Consider the following 15000-nt stretch of genomic DNA (forward strand, 5'->3'; position numbering starts at 1 on the left):
TGTTGATCACATTGTCCACCACCCTAGCTACCACTCCCATAGCAACGATTATGATCTGGCCCTGGTGCGTCTGTCACCGGGGGCGATGGGACTCATGCCGGGAGAGTGTGTGTCATTCAGCCGCCATGTCCTCCCCGCCTGTCTCCCCGTCAGAAAAGAGAGAGTGCTCAAACAAGCCAGCAACTGTCACATTACCGGCTGGGGTGACACAGGTGAGTGATGTGTGTGTAGAGGGGAGGTGGGAGGCCATTTCACTTCATTCTTGTTCATTTACTCTCTCAAATGTCGTATTTAGCACACACTTTTAAAGGAAGAAGATATATTACAGGGTTAATTAACAATGCAGTCACTTGAAATAGTAATAATGGGGGGGGGGATATATTATATCACACTGGGACAACTTATTTAGGGTAAGGTATATTGTACATTAGGTCAGACGGTAAAGCAATCATCTTCTGTAACCATAATAACATTCATAACATACTGTTCTGTATGTGCCTTTGAAGGGGTCAGCATACAGATAAAGTAGAAATGAATCCTCCACCCCGTGATTGCACTAGTTTGACTTAACATGCTTCGTATATGACACACATCTGTTAGTGATCTTTACATTACATGCTGTCTGATGTCATTCATCATCGCAGCTCAGTCACAAAGGGCTACAGGGAGGTCACAGCACGCGCCTGTGCAAAAACATGTCCTCCCTCTGGTGTGGTTAGTGTTTCTTTTCTTGTTAATGAAGGGTGAATCCCCGTGTGAGTGTGTGTATTGGGAGAGAGTGTTTTTATTAGTTTGCTCAAGTGTGATGACAACACAGGCTATGTAGAGTGTGTGGTGCCAGTTAAAGGCTGATTAACTTCAAGGAGGTGTCTGCTTTGTACAGCTGTTTGCATGTGGCATTCTGCCACTCTTAAGTCACGCACACACACACACACACACACACACACACACACACATAATTGGCCTTGCGTATGTGTAAAAAGCCAAGAAAGGATCATTGGAAAGAGTTTTGTCCACATGCCGAAGCTTCTTGAAAAAGGTCAAAGGAAACAAATTTCTGTTGACAAGCTCCCCGGGCCTAAGCTAAAGTCAGCGTTGACAAACTCTGCAGACAGTTTAAAAAGACATAGAAAAATGATATGAATGCGACACCTCTATGGAATGAAAGAGAACAGATGTTCTTAGACACTGCTAGAATCCATGAAATATATTCATTTCTTAAAAGGAGTCCTTTAATTCCTGAGGAAAAAAATCAGTGAGACTTTGATAAGAATGGGAAATGAGGTAGTCAAGTGGAGTCTGTTGGCCACTGGCAAAGCAAGTCAATCGTTAAAATAAAATAGGCTATATACTTGTAATAACATACATAAATAAGCAAAGTGTTTGGATAAACAAGAATTGGATCTGATGGGGGCACTAGGTGTCTAAATAAAAAAATGTCAACCTGCTAGAGGCGCTGGAGGACAAAAAAGGACGGTGTGACCAAATGACGTCGCCATCCCTAGGGCCAAACTACGTCTAGCAGACATTTTGAAAGGCACCAGACAATAATACGTCTTTACAGCTTCCGCCAAAGACATTGACCTCCCCCTCTCGTTTCACCTTGTAGCCTCTGGCACTTTGGCACTAATAAACACGGTTACATGCCCCCATTCCGACATGCCGCCATTCCGACATGCCACGATTCCGACATACCGCCATTCCACAGTAAAAGTTGATCGCTTTGTCGATTCATTGTAATTGGAGTGCTGAAACACCATGTCAAAATGAGCTTCATTTTCACGTTTTCTTTTTGGTGCTTAGTGTGTGAGAGAAGAGAAAGTTGCATAGGCTATAGCCTACAGAGTAGAGAGAGAGAGAGAGAGAGAGAGAGAGCGCAAAGTGGCATAGAGAGTAGAGATAGATATATTATCTTATATGTCGGAATGTATATGTCGGAATGGCGGTACGTTTAAAAAAAAACAAAGTACCGCCACTCCGACAATTAGACGTCAATGTCGAAGTGGCGGTATGTCGGAATGGAAGGCGGTCACCAATAAACACATAGGCCTACATTCTCCGCACAACACACTCCTCGTAACCTCTCATTCTTAACTAAACTATCACGCCCCTTCCCTCTCTCTCCCTTTAGGCCGCTCGTACTCCAAGACCCTGCAGCAGGCTCCACTGGCTTTACTTCCCCGCCGACATTGCCAGCAGCATTTCCACGCCGCCTTCACGAGCCGCATGCTATGCGCCGGCAGCATCCAACCGGAGAGGCGGGTGGACAGTTGCCGTGGTGACAGCGGAGGCCCTTTGGTGTGTGAGCGTCCCGGTGGGGGTTGGGTGGTTTACGGAGTAACGTCCTGGGGCCATGCCTGCAGGACTCAACAGTCCCCCGGCGTTTACACCAAAGTCTCCGCCTTCAGCTCCTGGATACGCAAGGTGATTGGACACGATGACAGGAAAGAGAAAAGGCGATGAAACTTATTATAACCAAAATGACCTCTCGATCAGAGAGAGCAAACTCTCAGGACTCGCTCGATTGGTCATATGAGAAAAAGTGATTCAACCACATATTTCACTCGTGAATAACTGACATGATTTGCCTTGATTATCCAGTGATGTAAGATATAACCCTGGCTCTTAAAATGGAGCAGACAAGGCAACGCTGGACCTTTTTTCTCCTATAAACTTTTTTCCCTTTTTTTTGGGAGGGAGGAAGGCATATCTTTTCTCTCATCTAAATCATTAGCACTTATTTCAAGGACTTAATCATTTCATGGGCTGCAAGCTTTTGGATGGTGCTTTTAAAAACTCAAGCAAATACTTGTGACACTGCATACTACTCAAATCATTTTGCTTCTATTCAAAATAATGTTTTCTTTACTTGCTTTTTGTAATTCATTATATTAGATATGTGATGAAACACGTTGAAAAGGGACCACAGTGTTAAACAAATGTACAGTATGCATGCATGGAGTCATGCAAAAGCACACAAGTAATGGCATGATAAGACTTTGCACTAAGACCCCCCTTTAGGTACGTGCAATGCATGATATTCAGTGCTTTTGTATTAAGCATTCTAGACCTATTGCCATTTGCCAAAGTGAGTTATGACTTGCGTCCTCATTTCCCTTATTGTATATGTAATGTTTCTCCATTGTGCTCTTTGTTTACTGTGTACAAAGCAGGTATTAGGTCTCATCCTTGGCTCAGTGCTGCTTTAAATGTGCAGAGAAAAGGAAGGGACTAAAGTGAATCCATGCACATGACGGCCTCTCTAAGTGTTGATAACTGTCTTGGTCTAGATGTTTGGTGTTGTCGAGGTTTTGACAATCTGATACACTTGAAAAACACATACACACTGCACTGCCTTATTTGGTGTTTACTGACAATTTGTTATGTTTTAATGTACTGTATGTTTCTTCATAAACTTAAATTTAGTACGCCTCAGATTTTGTTGTGTGTTTAATTAAGGCAGGTACAGCCATAGTTTAGACTGCAAAGGAATTCCTCACTGGTTGCTGCACTTTTTATTATACGTCCTCTGTTGTTCCCACACTGCTGTGAGAGGACAGCAGCTGGAACTGACAGGGTGTATTCAGGTTTGTTTCTGGCTGCAAACTGTCAAAGTGAGCACCACTGTGTCAGACAATGTGTATGCACTCACACCCCCCACACAGTGTTTACAGGAATGGCAGCCATTTTCTGACTAGTCCCCATTTAAAAGGGAAACACTCCATGTTGATTCAACACACATTTAGGTACTGGGACTTAGTCTTACAGTAAGAAGTTGCATGCAATGTGTATACAAATATGCTCATCTGTATAGCATATATATCCTTTAGTAAAAGGCACTTCATTTATGATGCATTTACTGTGTGGTGTTTTATTTTCTTTTTCAAGTATTTCATTCTGACAGCTATGTTGTCACTCAACCTTGCCACACTTTTGAAAATATGTTGACTGATCGTAAATTACAAACAGAGGACATAGGAATGCGCATCCTCCTTGGGTCAGGCTCAACTGCTTTTATTTCTCAATTCGTTCAGTGGGTTTTCACATCAAACTGAATAGCGCCATCGTGTGGTTTGCGTCGTAACCCATAAAGTCAGATTGTATACCATAATACTACATTGCTAATTTTACCTAACTGACATAATGACCATTATCACCTAATTTATTATTTGTCATCATCATCATTTGAAAATCAAAATTCAGGCAAAACCATTACTGAAAGGCATCATGAATAAAAGGAAATTAGATTTCTGCAATGGCTTTGCTTTTAGATGAGCTTTTATTTGATTTTAAAATATTGAATTAATGAGCACTTTATGAGATATATGGCTAAACATGAAATGTCATGTCATTGTGCAACACCGTGCCTTTGTATCCCTTTTTATTTAGTTCTTTTATTTCATTTTTTAAACACATGAACAGTAGAGGTAGACTAGAGAAAGCTAGCTTAGCTAATGAGCTCAGAAGACAAAACTTGCTGTAGGATGTTTATCCGAGTAAACCTGAAACTCCATCATTTTATTTTATACATCTCCTATTCTGACTCCCTAGAACTGCTCTCATTCAGAACGGTCAGAACACAGTTTCTTTTTGTTTGAGAGCTCCCTCCTGTGGTTATTGTCACAAAACAATGGCGCTCAATGTATATGCTAAATATGATGAAATATCAAACAATTTCTCATATTCTGTGTACAAAGACACTTTGGTGAAAGCTCTATTATGGGATCAATACATGTGAAAAACATAATTTGGGTTGAAAGTAATAATAAAACATCTATCGAAAACAAAATCTACATGCACAGGTATGTTAATTTCATTTAAGGATTCATTTAATACCAAAATGTCTGTTCTAAAAATTTCATTTTAGACCGAATACAAAAAGCTTTTGTTTTTCCACTGTTTTTGTCTTGGTTTTGTTGTCTTTTGTCATTTTTTCTTATTCAAAAACATGTCAAACAGTTAAATTCAAATCATTCAAACATGCTGTTATCAGCATCAAAATGTTGTGCGTTTTTGAATTCCAGTTAGGAATATAGGGGAGCCAGACAGCATGGCCCTTATCCTCCTTTTCTTTTCTTTTTACTATTCCCACTGAACCTCTAGCCATATAGCTTCCTGCACTAATGAGCTTTTATTAGATGTCACCAGAGGTGGTGCAGAACAGACGGGCTCATTATACACAGTTCATTTATTTCTACTCATATCTGTTTCCATCCCTTAAAGTCTGGCAACACTTGGGGAAACCAGTTGGGTGAGATCTAAGGATTGATCTAATGATAATGATTAAACCTGAGTAAGAGCCATCTCATGCAAATCCAATGGGCTGCTAGAAACTCCCTCCTCAACCAGCTGCTTTTGAAGGTTTACAGACATGGGATTTGTGTTACTTTTAGACTGATAATATCAAGATCAGTGTACTGACTCTAACTGGGACGTGGCCTCTTTTTCCAAATCTAATATTTGAAACTATAATATTAAAATGTATTTTGAGCAAAAAGATCTACAAACCTATACTGAAGAAGATTACGTAGCAACCTACATTTTCCCGGGGCTTGTTACCATGCTGAAACCTTTTGTGCGGCTTTAAATACATTGCCCTTTTCATATCCACATCACAGGCCTATTTTTTTTTTAACTTGTCAACAATGATGTATAAAACACTAAATATACCATTCCCTCAGCAGGGAACACACTGATACTTACTGTTATACTTTCCATTATGAACCCATCTGTTAAATTTGGGTTTTAATGAACCAAAAAATATGACGACCATAACACCGTGTACGAAAAAGCTTCCTCAAATGTAAGCACACGAGAGACTTAATTAGTGAAAACACTGCTTCCCTGCCATTACCAGCCCCTGTGAGCTCTGCAGTAAAGATCGAACCTTGCCGCAAATGAGCCATAACTGGAGTATGTGAAATGTTTTCATCCCTTTACATAGTCAGTTCGGCTCCCAACTGCAGGCATGGAGAGTCGGTAAATTGAAATCATCATTTGTGGGACGCTGTGTCGTATAAAAGCACACACATATTAGATCGTTAATATAGATGAAGATACATCAAAAAAAGATTTTAATGGATGTTTTAATTGATTTCTCATACAGTCCAGTCTGACATTCTGATATGTCATGCCTGTTTATGACAGTGGTGTTTAGACTCTAGAGGCATAAATCAGGCGGTGGATGCCTTTTGTGACTTCACGGCTACACACTGTATCCTGGTGCGTCAGTAATGTCAAAGCCCTCTATCACTTTCAAGGTTTATTGCAAGTGTTCTACAGTTTATGATCAGAGAAAAATATTATAGCCGAACAGCAGATTGACAAACACGATCTCCACCTGGCAACCCTCAATCCACCTGCAGTATTTCAAAACGCTTACCATGGTGTGAATGTGCGCTCTTCTGTTGTTTGTTCATCATTATTTTCTTTAGTTTTTTAATCTTTAGGATTGTGTAAGATTTCTGTTTGTATTGTTCTGACTGACACAATGTTGTGTGCACTGTACATTTCATACAAAATAAGAATAGTAAAGGAGCGTCCCTGTCAAAACTTCACATTGCTGTATGACACGTTAATAACTGACTGAATATTTAACCGTCATGCATGTCATTTTCACTTACCTCAGAGGACAAATGGTACATTGTTACGGAACTGTGCAGGTGTGTCTCCGCAAAGTATGTGTACACAATGTGTATGTTCTATGTTGCTTTGGTATTTAAAAAGAAAAACAGCTGTCAGTCATATCCATTTCTTTAATTTTGGTTTCTGTGTTTGACATTTAGGACTTTTTTTTTGCATTCAAATTGCAGCTCAACAATGTAGGCCACTGGTTCTAAACAGGAAACAAAAGAGGAGATAGAGACCTAAATGAGACACTGACATAAACGTAAACTGCCTGCGGTTACAAGAGCTACTTAAAGGGTCTTGGAATTTATTGTCAAATCCATTAGGCTCATTTTGGTCACCTTTCTTTTACCACAAACTCATGTCACCTCAGTCCTGTGTCGAGATGATTTCAGCGCTCATGCTCTGCTGACTGAACACGGTGTTCTTCTGCATGGCTCGTCACAGGCAAACAATGGGCGGGCGATGCATCTTGCTTCAGTGGCTCATTTTTCAGACCACACATTCCAGTGAAAACCTCAAGTGACATACAGTATCTAAGGTTGGAAAAGGCTACCAGATCTACCAGATACTAGCTTCACAAAAAAATTAAAAAAAAAATATCATGGAAAGTAACTTCCTGTCACTCACCCTGAGTCTATGCATTTATGATCCCTGCTTGTTACACTCTTTTGCGTTTTTCAAAAAAAGTTGTGTTTTTGTTTTGTTTTCGTCTCGGAGATACATAGAACAGAATGTAGTGCAAAAGTCTTCTCTATGGGAACTTACCACGCACAGCTGACCAGCGCTGTTTTGGCATAAAAACAAAAACAAAGGTGAAAATATAACAATAATTATAGAAATAATGGGAGGAAATAACCACCATAGTCACTGCAGGACTGCTCCAGATTTCACCACAGTTCCTTAAAAGGTTCCGGTGCATTAAAGACTCGCCAAATGCTCCTTGTCTCCCATAATTCTCCTCCCGATCATAATGTGGTCCTTCCCTTTTAGTCCCTCTTTCTTCAGAGCAGTGAAACTGTCATTCTTTCATCCGACCATCCATCCATCCATATATCCATCCATCCGTAGTTCAGTTTCAGCCCATTAATGTCTCTTTGCGCTTTCATGACGTCTGCTCCTTCAAGCAGCAGATTCACAGCACCCGGGCACCTGGTCCTAGCCTTCTCTTCAGGGTTCAGTAAAAAGGCCACAGACATCAGCACATCTGAAGGTTAGGTGCTCCTGTTCACTCCCTGGGTTAACGACCCCTTGACCTTTAACCCCGGTTCATGGATGCAAAGGTTATCTAACCTTCACAAAGAGGTAAAAGAGAGGGAGGGGGATGGAGATGGAAAACAAAGAAAAAGAGGTGGGGGGAAACAGAGGGAACAAGTTATTTAATTAGACTTTCTTTACCTATTGATTCGAATGCCAACTGTGAAAAGATGAAAGACATTTTTTTGCTGTGATTGCTGCAAATGGGCTGGAAAAAAGCAAAGTGGACTTGTCATGTGGCTCCCCTCTGATTCACAAACAATGACAACCAGGCGGCACAAACAAATCCTCAGACAAAAAAGACAAACAATGTTGAGCACTGCGGGAGGAAAAGGGGGGCTCTGCAGAGATCAAGGAGGATATGGCTGTCAGCACAGCAGCACTTACACAATCTACCAAAGCCTCATTTAACTGCATGTTGTGAGTAGACCTTGACAGGACTCTGAGATGACAAAACATTTAGAAGAAGATGATTTTGTTCTTCTTTTGTATTTTGCATTGTCCAATGATATTCCATTGAAACATTTTCAATGGGGCCTTACATGAACACACACACACACACACACACACACACACACACACACACACACACACACAGATCAGTCAAAGCCACAGAGCAGTTTCATGTTATTTCTCATGAGAGATTTCTGTATTTGTAAACTTCGTTTTGTCCTGGCTTTTCTGGTTTGGAAGTGGGCATGGCTCTATATTTCTGTGACTGTTGAAAGGTTGCATGCTTAGGTTTTAGCACTGTCAATCAAATCTAGAGCCACCGGTTTTTCCACAAAGATAGACATTGTGACTAGGGCTTGAATCTGACTCATTGTGGGACTGCAGACAGCTACTGTAAAAGTAATGTGTTCGCTCAAAGCTGTCTTGCTCTTGACTTTGATAAGTAGGACCAATTTGCAATACATGCTGTGGCTGACTCAGAAAAACAAACAGAACTAAGAAATGTCTTTTCACTACATCCAATGAAGGTGACTTTTTTATAGACATTTTTCCTTTTTCCTTTCTTATGTTTATGCCGGGTGATGAGATGAGTGTCACTCATTTAATTCATGCTGACCTTCTGAAGCTCCTCTCTTAGCCAGGAGGGAAGGGGCTGTCCCAGACGATGCAGCAGCTTTGACAGCTCCACGTTGTGCTCCCTGTAGTACCGCGACAGATACGCATGGGCCTGAGCAGACGGAGATGGAGAGAGAGAGAGAGACAAAGAGAGAGAGAAAGAGAGAAGCAAAACAAAATAGGGAAAGTTGGTGAGAGAAAAAGATTCAATAAGTGACAGATTGGGTGCGACAGAAATCATAGAAAGACATGGAAAACATCAGGGGAGGGAGGGAATCATGAACAAAGAGACAAAGGGGGAAAAACAGATGGACGATAGAAAGGTGTCAAGTGCAGTGAGTGAAAAAGGGTTTTGGAAGGGAGGGATATTTCGAGGGGAAAATAGATAGAATAAAAATAGAGCATGGGAGCATGGGTCAAAGAAGATATTGAGAGAGATGAATGCTATGCCATCGTTTAGATTGGTTCATGTCACCCCCCCGAAAGGACTTTTAAGGCCACTAAAATGCCAAACAGAGCTTACAAAAGAGAGGTTAGAGAGAGAGAGGCAGCACATAGCATGAGGAATCCACAAGATCCATTATCTCTCTCTCTCCTGTGTGCATCCATCATTTCAGCTTTCCCCTCTCCCTCCCCGCCCTCCCTGGTGTTCTCTCCATCTCCTCCCCTCACCTGTCCTCTCCTTTAATCCCCCGGTGGAAATTCAAACACAGCTTAATTACAGGTGACAAGGAGACACACGCCATCAGCCACGTGTGTGTGTGTGAGCGTACGCGGTGGGGAAGGCAAATTGAATCCATGTGTGTGTTGGTCTTCATGTGAGAGCGAAACATGTGATTTGGTAGTCTCTGCAGGTCTGCTCTCTCTTCGGTGGAATCAGTGACCAGGAAAAAGATTTATGGATAGGATTTCCTCCCTCTACCTCTCTTTCCCTCTGTCCTAATCCCCCCCTCCATCCACCGTCCACCATCCTCTCTCTCTCTCTCTTTCTCTCTCTCTCTCTCTCTCTCATGGGTGTTGTGTCACCACTGAATCCTCATAATTAGGTTGTAACTTTCTGCCTCAATCTGATTGTTTGACAGCCTCCACCCCGTTGCAGGAGTCCTGTGGGAAATGTTTGCCACAGCGATGGAAGGACACTGCAGGCTGTCACTGTCATTCAGGCAGGCAGGGGAGCTTTCTCTTTTTTATTTGTCTCGTTCTATAACATTTCATTCAATGCATATATACAGGTGCATCTAAAAAAAATATATATCAATGGAAAGTTTTTTTCCCCCCGTAACTTAATCTACAAAGTGAAACTTTCATATATTATAGATGCATTACACATGAAGTGTAATGAATCTAAAAATAAACATACTTTTCAGATGGTCGACATTTCTGTATGATAATTCCTTTTTTTTTGTGGATTGTGACTAAGTTTACCTCTGGCTCCATAGGGGGGTACTTTCTCCCTTTGCTCTTTCCCAAACATTTTGTCTTTCCTCCGTCAAGGAGCTGGCACCAAAAGCCCTTCTGAGGGTCAAACCTGAGGGAAGAGAAACAGAAGACAGATAAGGCATACAGAAGAGAACCCTTAATGCATTTTTCTTTTAAATTAGTAGTGACTTCAGAAGTGGCACGAATGTAAAGCAGTTCCTCTTCTTTTAAGAAACTAAAGTGGGGTTATTTTATATTCACTGACCATACATTAATGCCACATCACATTCAACACGCTCTGCGTCACAAGTCTGTCTCTTACTCTTTTGCTAACTGTGTCTCTCTGACTTGTGCACTGTCTTGATTCATCTTTCTCTTTCTCTCTCGTTCTCTCTCTCTCTCTCTCTCAGATTCTATACACTACAAACCTACAGCATGTGAGCATTCTTTTTAATCTATTCATGTTCTGCTTTTTATTCCAGTTGAATGTGACTATACATTTGAAATAATTATAAAATAAAAACATGTAATTCATACAGATTGGCGCCCTATTATTACACACAAAAATGATTCAGTAAGTTTCGATCGAATAAGATATTTTGTAAAAATCGAGCTATCTTGAAAGCAAGACAGAAAAGAAAAAAGAATAGATTATCATCTAACTGACATGGCTTACAGGCCAACCTGGTATCACGCCGAGGCGTCTAATAGACACGCATGGACCGGCGTCTAACTCACACGCCTTGCCTGACCAGGGCGTGTGAGTTACACGCGCACCTCCCGCCGTCTAAATGAATGGAGGAATAGTCTAAATGAACGGAGGAATAGCACCAACAGGGGCCGACATGTTCTCCCAGGAATAGCACGACATGTTCTCCCAGCATTTCAATACTATCTAGCTGCAGCCCCCTCGGTGGTTAGGGTTAGGGAAAGGGGACAGGGAGAGGTTATAATATAGATAAAACATTGACGGAAAACCGCGGCCGCCATTTTGACTACGGGCGGCCGCGATAGCGGCCGCCATCTTGACTACGGGAGGTGCGCGTGTAACTCACACGCCCTGGTCAGGCAAGGCGTGTGAGTTAGATGCCGGTCCATGCGTGTGTATCTCACGCCTCGGCGTGAGATCAGGCACATGCCAAGACATTGATCTTAACCTCCATATTGTAAAGAGCAGACATTGGAAAACAAGGCTCCGAAACAGAAAGATAGGAGAGAAATTGTATCATCACTGGGGCATGTATGTATGTGACAAAGATGGAACTTTGTCCAATACATGACTGAATAAATGTAAATAACAAATCCGATGCCATTATAACGTGCCCATATTGGATATGAGCATCCATTGTGAAGCCAAACTGCCTCTCTTATTTGCCGAATGCACTATGTTGTGCATATTATGAGACAACCTGTCATGAACAAGGAGACGGTTGGTGACTTTCAAAGCCAAGTTCCCCAGTTAAATAAATGCGCTGGTTTTCATGTGTGTATACCGCGTTCAAATGCACTGTAGTGTTTCAGGGGAATGTATAAGGGCTAATGTGGATGTGACGGAAAGATGCAAATATTGTTCTCTATCTGCATGCATCAGTGGGTGAATGAAAGAGAAAAAAAACCAGCTAAGTGGTTCTCCTTCAGTTTTCCTTTGACGGGACAGCAGGAAGAAAGGAGAGGGGGATTAAATAAATGGGCTCCAGTGTGGAGGCTCTGTCAGACCGCTGCCATGTCAAAAGAATAGGAAGGAAAAAAGAAAGATTAGGCTTTTGTGTAACTTGGTCTTCACCCAAAACACACGCACACGTGCACACACACACACACACACACACACACACACAAACACACACACACACACACAAACACACACACACACAAACACATAGACGCACAAACAAACACATACACACAGCTTCCTTATTATTCTGTTAGAATGCATCCTTATAAAAACGATTTGTATGCATGTGGGCTTGTGATTCAAGACAGAGGCCATCACTGCCCCAATCTACGCTACAAATTCCATATGTCTCTGTCTGTAGATTTGATGGCTTGCGGGCAGATTGCATTCCGATGAGTGGTGCTTGAGAAATAAACAGTTTACCACTCCTCCCAGACCCACATGCAAAACCTCCAATGGAGATTGAGTTGAAACTGAGCAGCCGAGGGGCCAAAGCTGATTCTCTTGGGCTGCATACCAAATACAAGATAATATTGTTGGCCAGCATATTGAAGGAATCTCTTCCAACATATTTAAATGTGCATATCTGAATACTTGAGTTGTACATTATATATGTGTTTTAAGGAATTAACAACAATACAGTAATTGTTTTTGAATTTTACTAACAACTGAGAACAGGCCTCCGCTTGAAAGTTCACTTTATCTTTGGTGATTTGGTTACATCAGAATGTTTAAAGAAACAATATTTCCACATTACTCCTTTTGGGTCAATGTGAGCATATCAACAGGATGTGCCACATGTGTGCCTGCAGACACCATGCATCACTCACACAGTCAACCCCATTATTTATCTCTGTTGCACATGTTTTTTTATCAGTAGTGACATGTTCAGTTCATAGGGAATTGCATTAGTTATTTATCTTGGCTACTGGCAGCGGTGTCTTTATTGTTTTAGCTCTTTTGGATTGACACTGTGCACTGCACTTAACTTGCAAACTTTTATTTATTCAGGGACCTGTCACACAGACAGTGTAAGTGAGACAGTCAACACTCTGTTTGGATATGATCCCAGACCAATGACTCAGGGGGCTGAGAGTTCACAACTTGACTGTCTTGCAAAAGAAGTGTTATTGCCAGAATATGTCCTGTGTTTATACAACAGATATTATAGGTGAACTTACTAATACAATATGAGGGTCAACCAGATGTTAGATAGCATTGATTACCAGCAATCAGAATAAATGAAGTGTATCAATCTCCAATAAAAGCAATGCATTTCAAAAAATAACGTGCAATGTTTGTTGACCTTATGTTTTTTTTCAATATTTTGTCATGTTAATGTACCATTATACCTAAGCATTTAAGTAATATGTTCTGCACATAAAGTTAAATGAACACTTATCAAGTTAGCATCACTTCATTCATTGCAGTTTCTTGTCTCTTGTTTTGTCTCTCCATCTCTTGTTCGTCTTGTATTCATATGTCTGCTCTGTCTGCTGTGACCACATACCTTGTTTGTTTTTTCTCTTTCCTTCAAATACTGAAAAAAGCCCAAACTAAAAGCAGAGCTGCAGTGGCTCATGAGCAAGACCTGACCATCTGCTATTGGAAGACCTTTGGTGCCAGGTGACGTCACTGTCTGTTGTACATGTCAGAGAATGACACCACCTGGCACGTAACATAAAGGATGACAATGTGGGGATGGACTGTTGAGGGCCCTGCTGTTCACCAGCAGATGGCAGGCTTCACACAGATTTGGGTTTGAAGTCCTGTTACAGCTTGAATTTCATATCCACCACAGTGCACGGCAGGTGAAAGGTGCCCTCAAAAAAAAGGGAGACTTACGTGAGTGCCTGGGAGTAGTTGAAGTGAGGAGTGACTCCCAGGAACTTCTGCACTTCATCCATCACTGCCGAAGGGTCAGTTCTCAGCTGATGGCCATCTATGATCATCACCTACACACAAATACATTCACACTGTAACACTGGGTAGTACTATTAAATAACTATTCAGTGCGTTACAACTCATTTAGGTAATGAGTTAAAAGCAAAAAATCCTGGGCCAATTTTAAGCAGAACTTGATCCACTTTAATGACAGCCACAAAAGTTGGAATACAGAAGACTGACAGCAGATACCTGTATATCACTTTGCTTTTACGATGGTGTATTTTTTTAATTAATTCCTGTAGGCAATGTGTGTTTGAGTGGAGTTATCATGTACACTAAAACAAAGGTAATATAAAAAAAAACGTAAAGTATATAGTGTTACCATTCCTTGAGTTATGTCCATGATCACAACCAACACCAGTAGTGGCAGCTAATATCAAAACTAAATTCTATGTTTCATCTCCTTTCTTCAAAGGTTGTTGGCAACAAATCATTAAAAAAAGTATTTTACATTACATGATCCGTGCATGTGTTCGGCATTATAGTGCAATAACGTGCAATTGTCTGTCATTTTCTGTGCCTATAGGAATACCTGGTTAGCAGGGTAATAAGTGAGCCACCTCTCTAGGTGTGTGGAGTAAAGACCAGGGATGAGACAGCGGTTCTGGAGGGAGCGGAGCTCGGCCGGCGCACCTGGTCCCGCACTGATGACATCATAGAAGGTGAACTGCAGGGCTGCGTGATCCTCATGAGCTCTTTGATGCTGGAGAGGTTAGCAGATTCAACCACGTAAGAACCAAATAACTCACCGCTATCGTATAATTGGTCTCACTCAAGTGTCATGTAATGTATTCACAACTCTGCATTAGAGACTGTTTTTATAATGTAGACAATGAGATAACATCTGAGCTGGCACGTTGTTGACATTGGTGTCTCTTTAATCAAACAGACTTGAGCAGAAGATGTCTGGATCCTGCGACATTTCCCACATTGAGACGTCTATATGAACCAGCATCATTAACGCCACACTTACAGAGACACATCAGACACCACACTCAGTCTCGGATAAA

At 41.3% G+C, this 15000-nt stretch overlaps 2 protein-coding genes across 2 annotated transcripts in view; one reads left to right on the forward strand and one right to left on the reverse strand.

Annotated features, from left to right (window-relative positions):
• Positions 1 to 3732, forward strand: part of prss12 (serine protease 12) — a 22136-nt gene extending 18404 nt beyond the window's left edge. Inside the window, exons 12-13 of the mRNA XM_080029650.1 lie at positions 1 to 212; positions 2132 to 3732. The exon at positions 1 to 212 is cut by the window's left edge and continues 84 nt beyond it. Of these exons, the coding sequence (XP_079885776.1) occupies positions 1 to 212; positions 2132 to 2463 (544 nt within the window). The 3' untranslated portion in view covers positions 2464 to 3732. The remainder of the gene's footprint in view (positions 213 to 2131) is intronic.
• A 4082-nt stretch (positions 3733 to 7814) lies between these two features.
• ndst3 (N-deacetylase/N-sulfotransferase (heparan glucosaminyl) 3) overlaps positions 7815 to 15000 on the reverse strand; it is a gene marked incomplete at its 5' end in the record, with an annotated part of 39776 nt that continues 32590 nt past the window's right edge. The window contains 5 exons of the mRNA XM_080029184.1: positions 7815 to 7915; positions 8954 to 9064; positions 10378 to 10480; positions 13889 to 13998; positions 14523 to 14693. Coding sequence (XP_079885310.1) covers positions 7886 to 7915; positions 8954 to 9064; positions 10378 to 10480; positions 13889 to 13998; positions 14523 to 14693 — 525 coding nt within the window. The 3' untranslated portion in view covers positions 7815 to 7885. The remainder of the gene's footprint in view (positions 7916 to 8953; positions 9065 to 10377; positions 10481 to 13888; positions 13999 to 14522; positions 14694 to 15000) is intronic.

This window comes from Ammodytes marinus (genome assembly GCF_949987685.1).
Source record: "Ammodytes marinus genome assembly, chromosome: 6".
Lineage (NCBI taxonomy): Eukaryota > Metazoa > Chordata > Actinopteri > Uranoscopiformes > Ammodytidae > Ammodytes > Ammodytes marinus.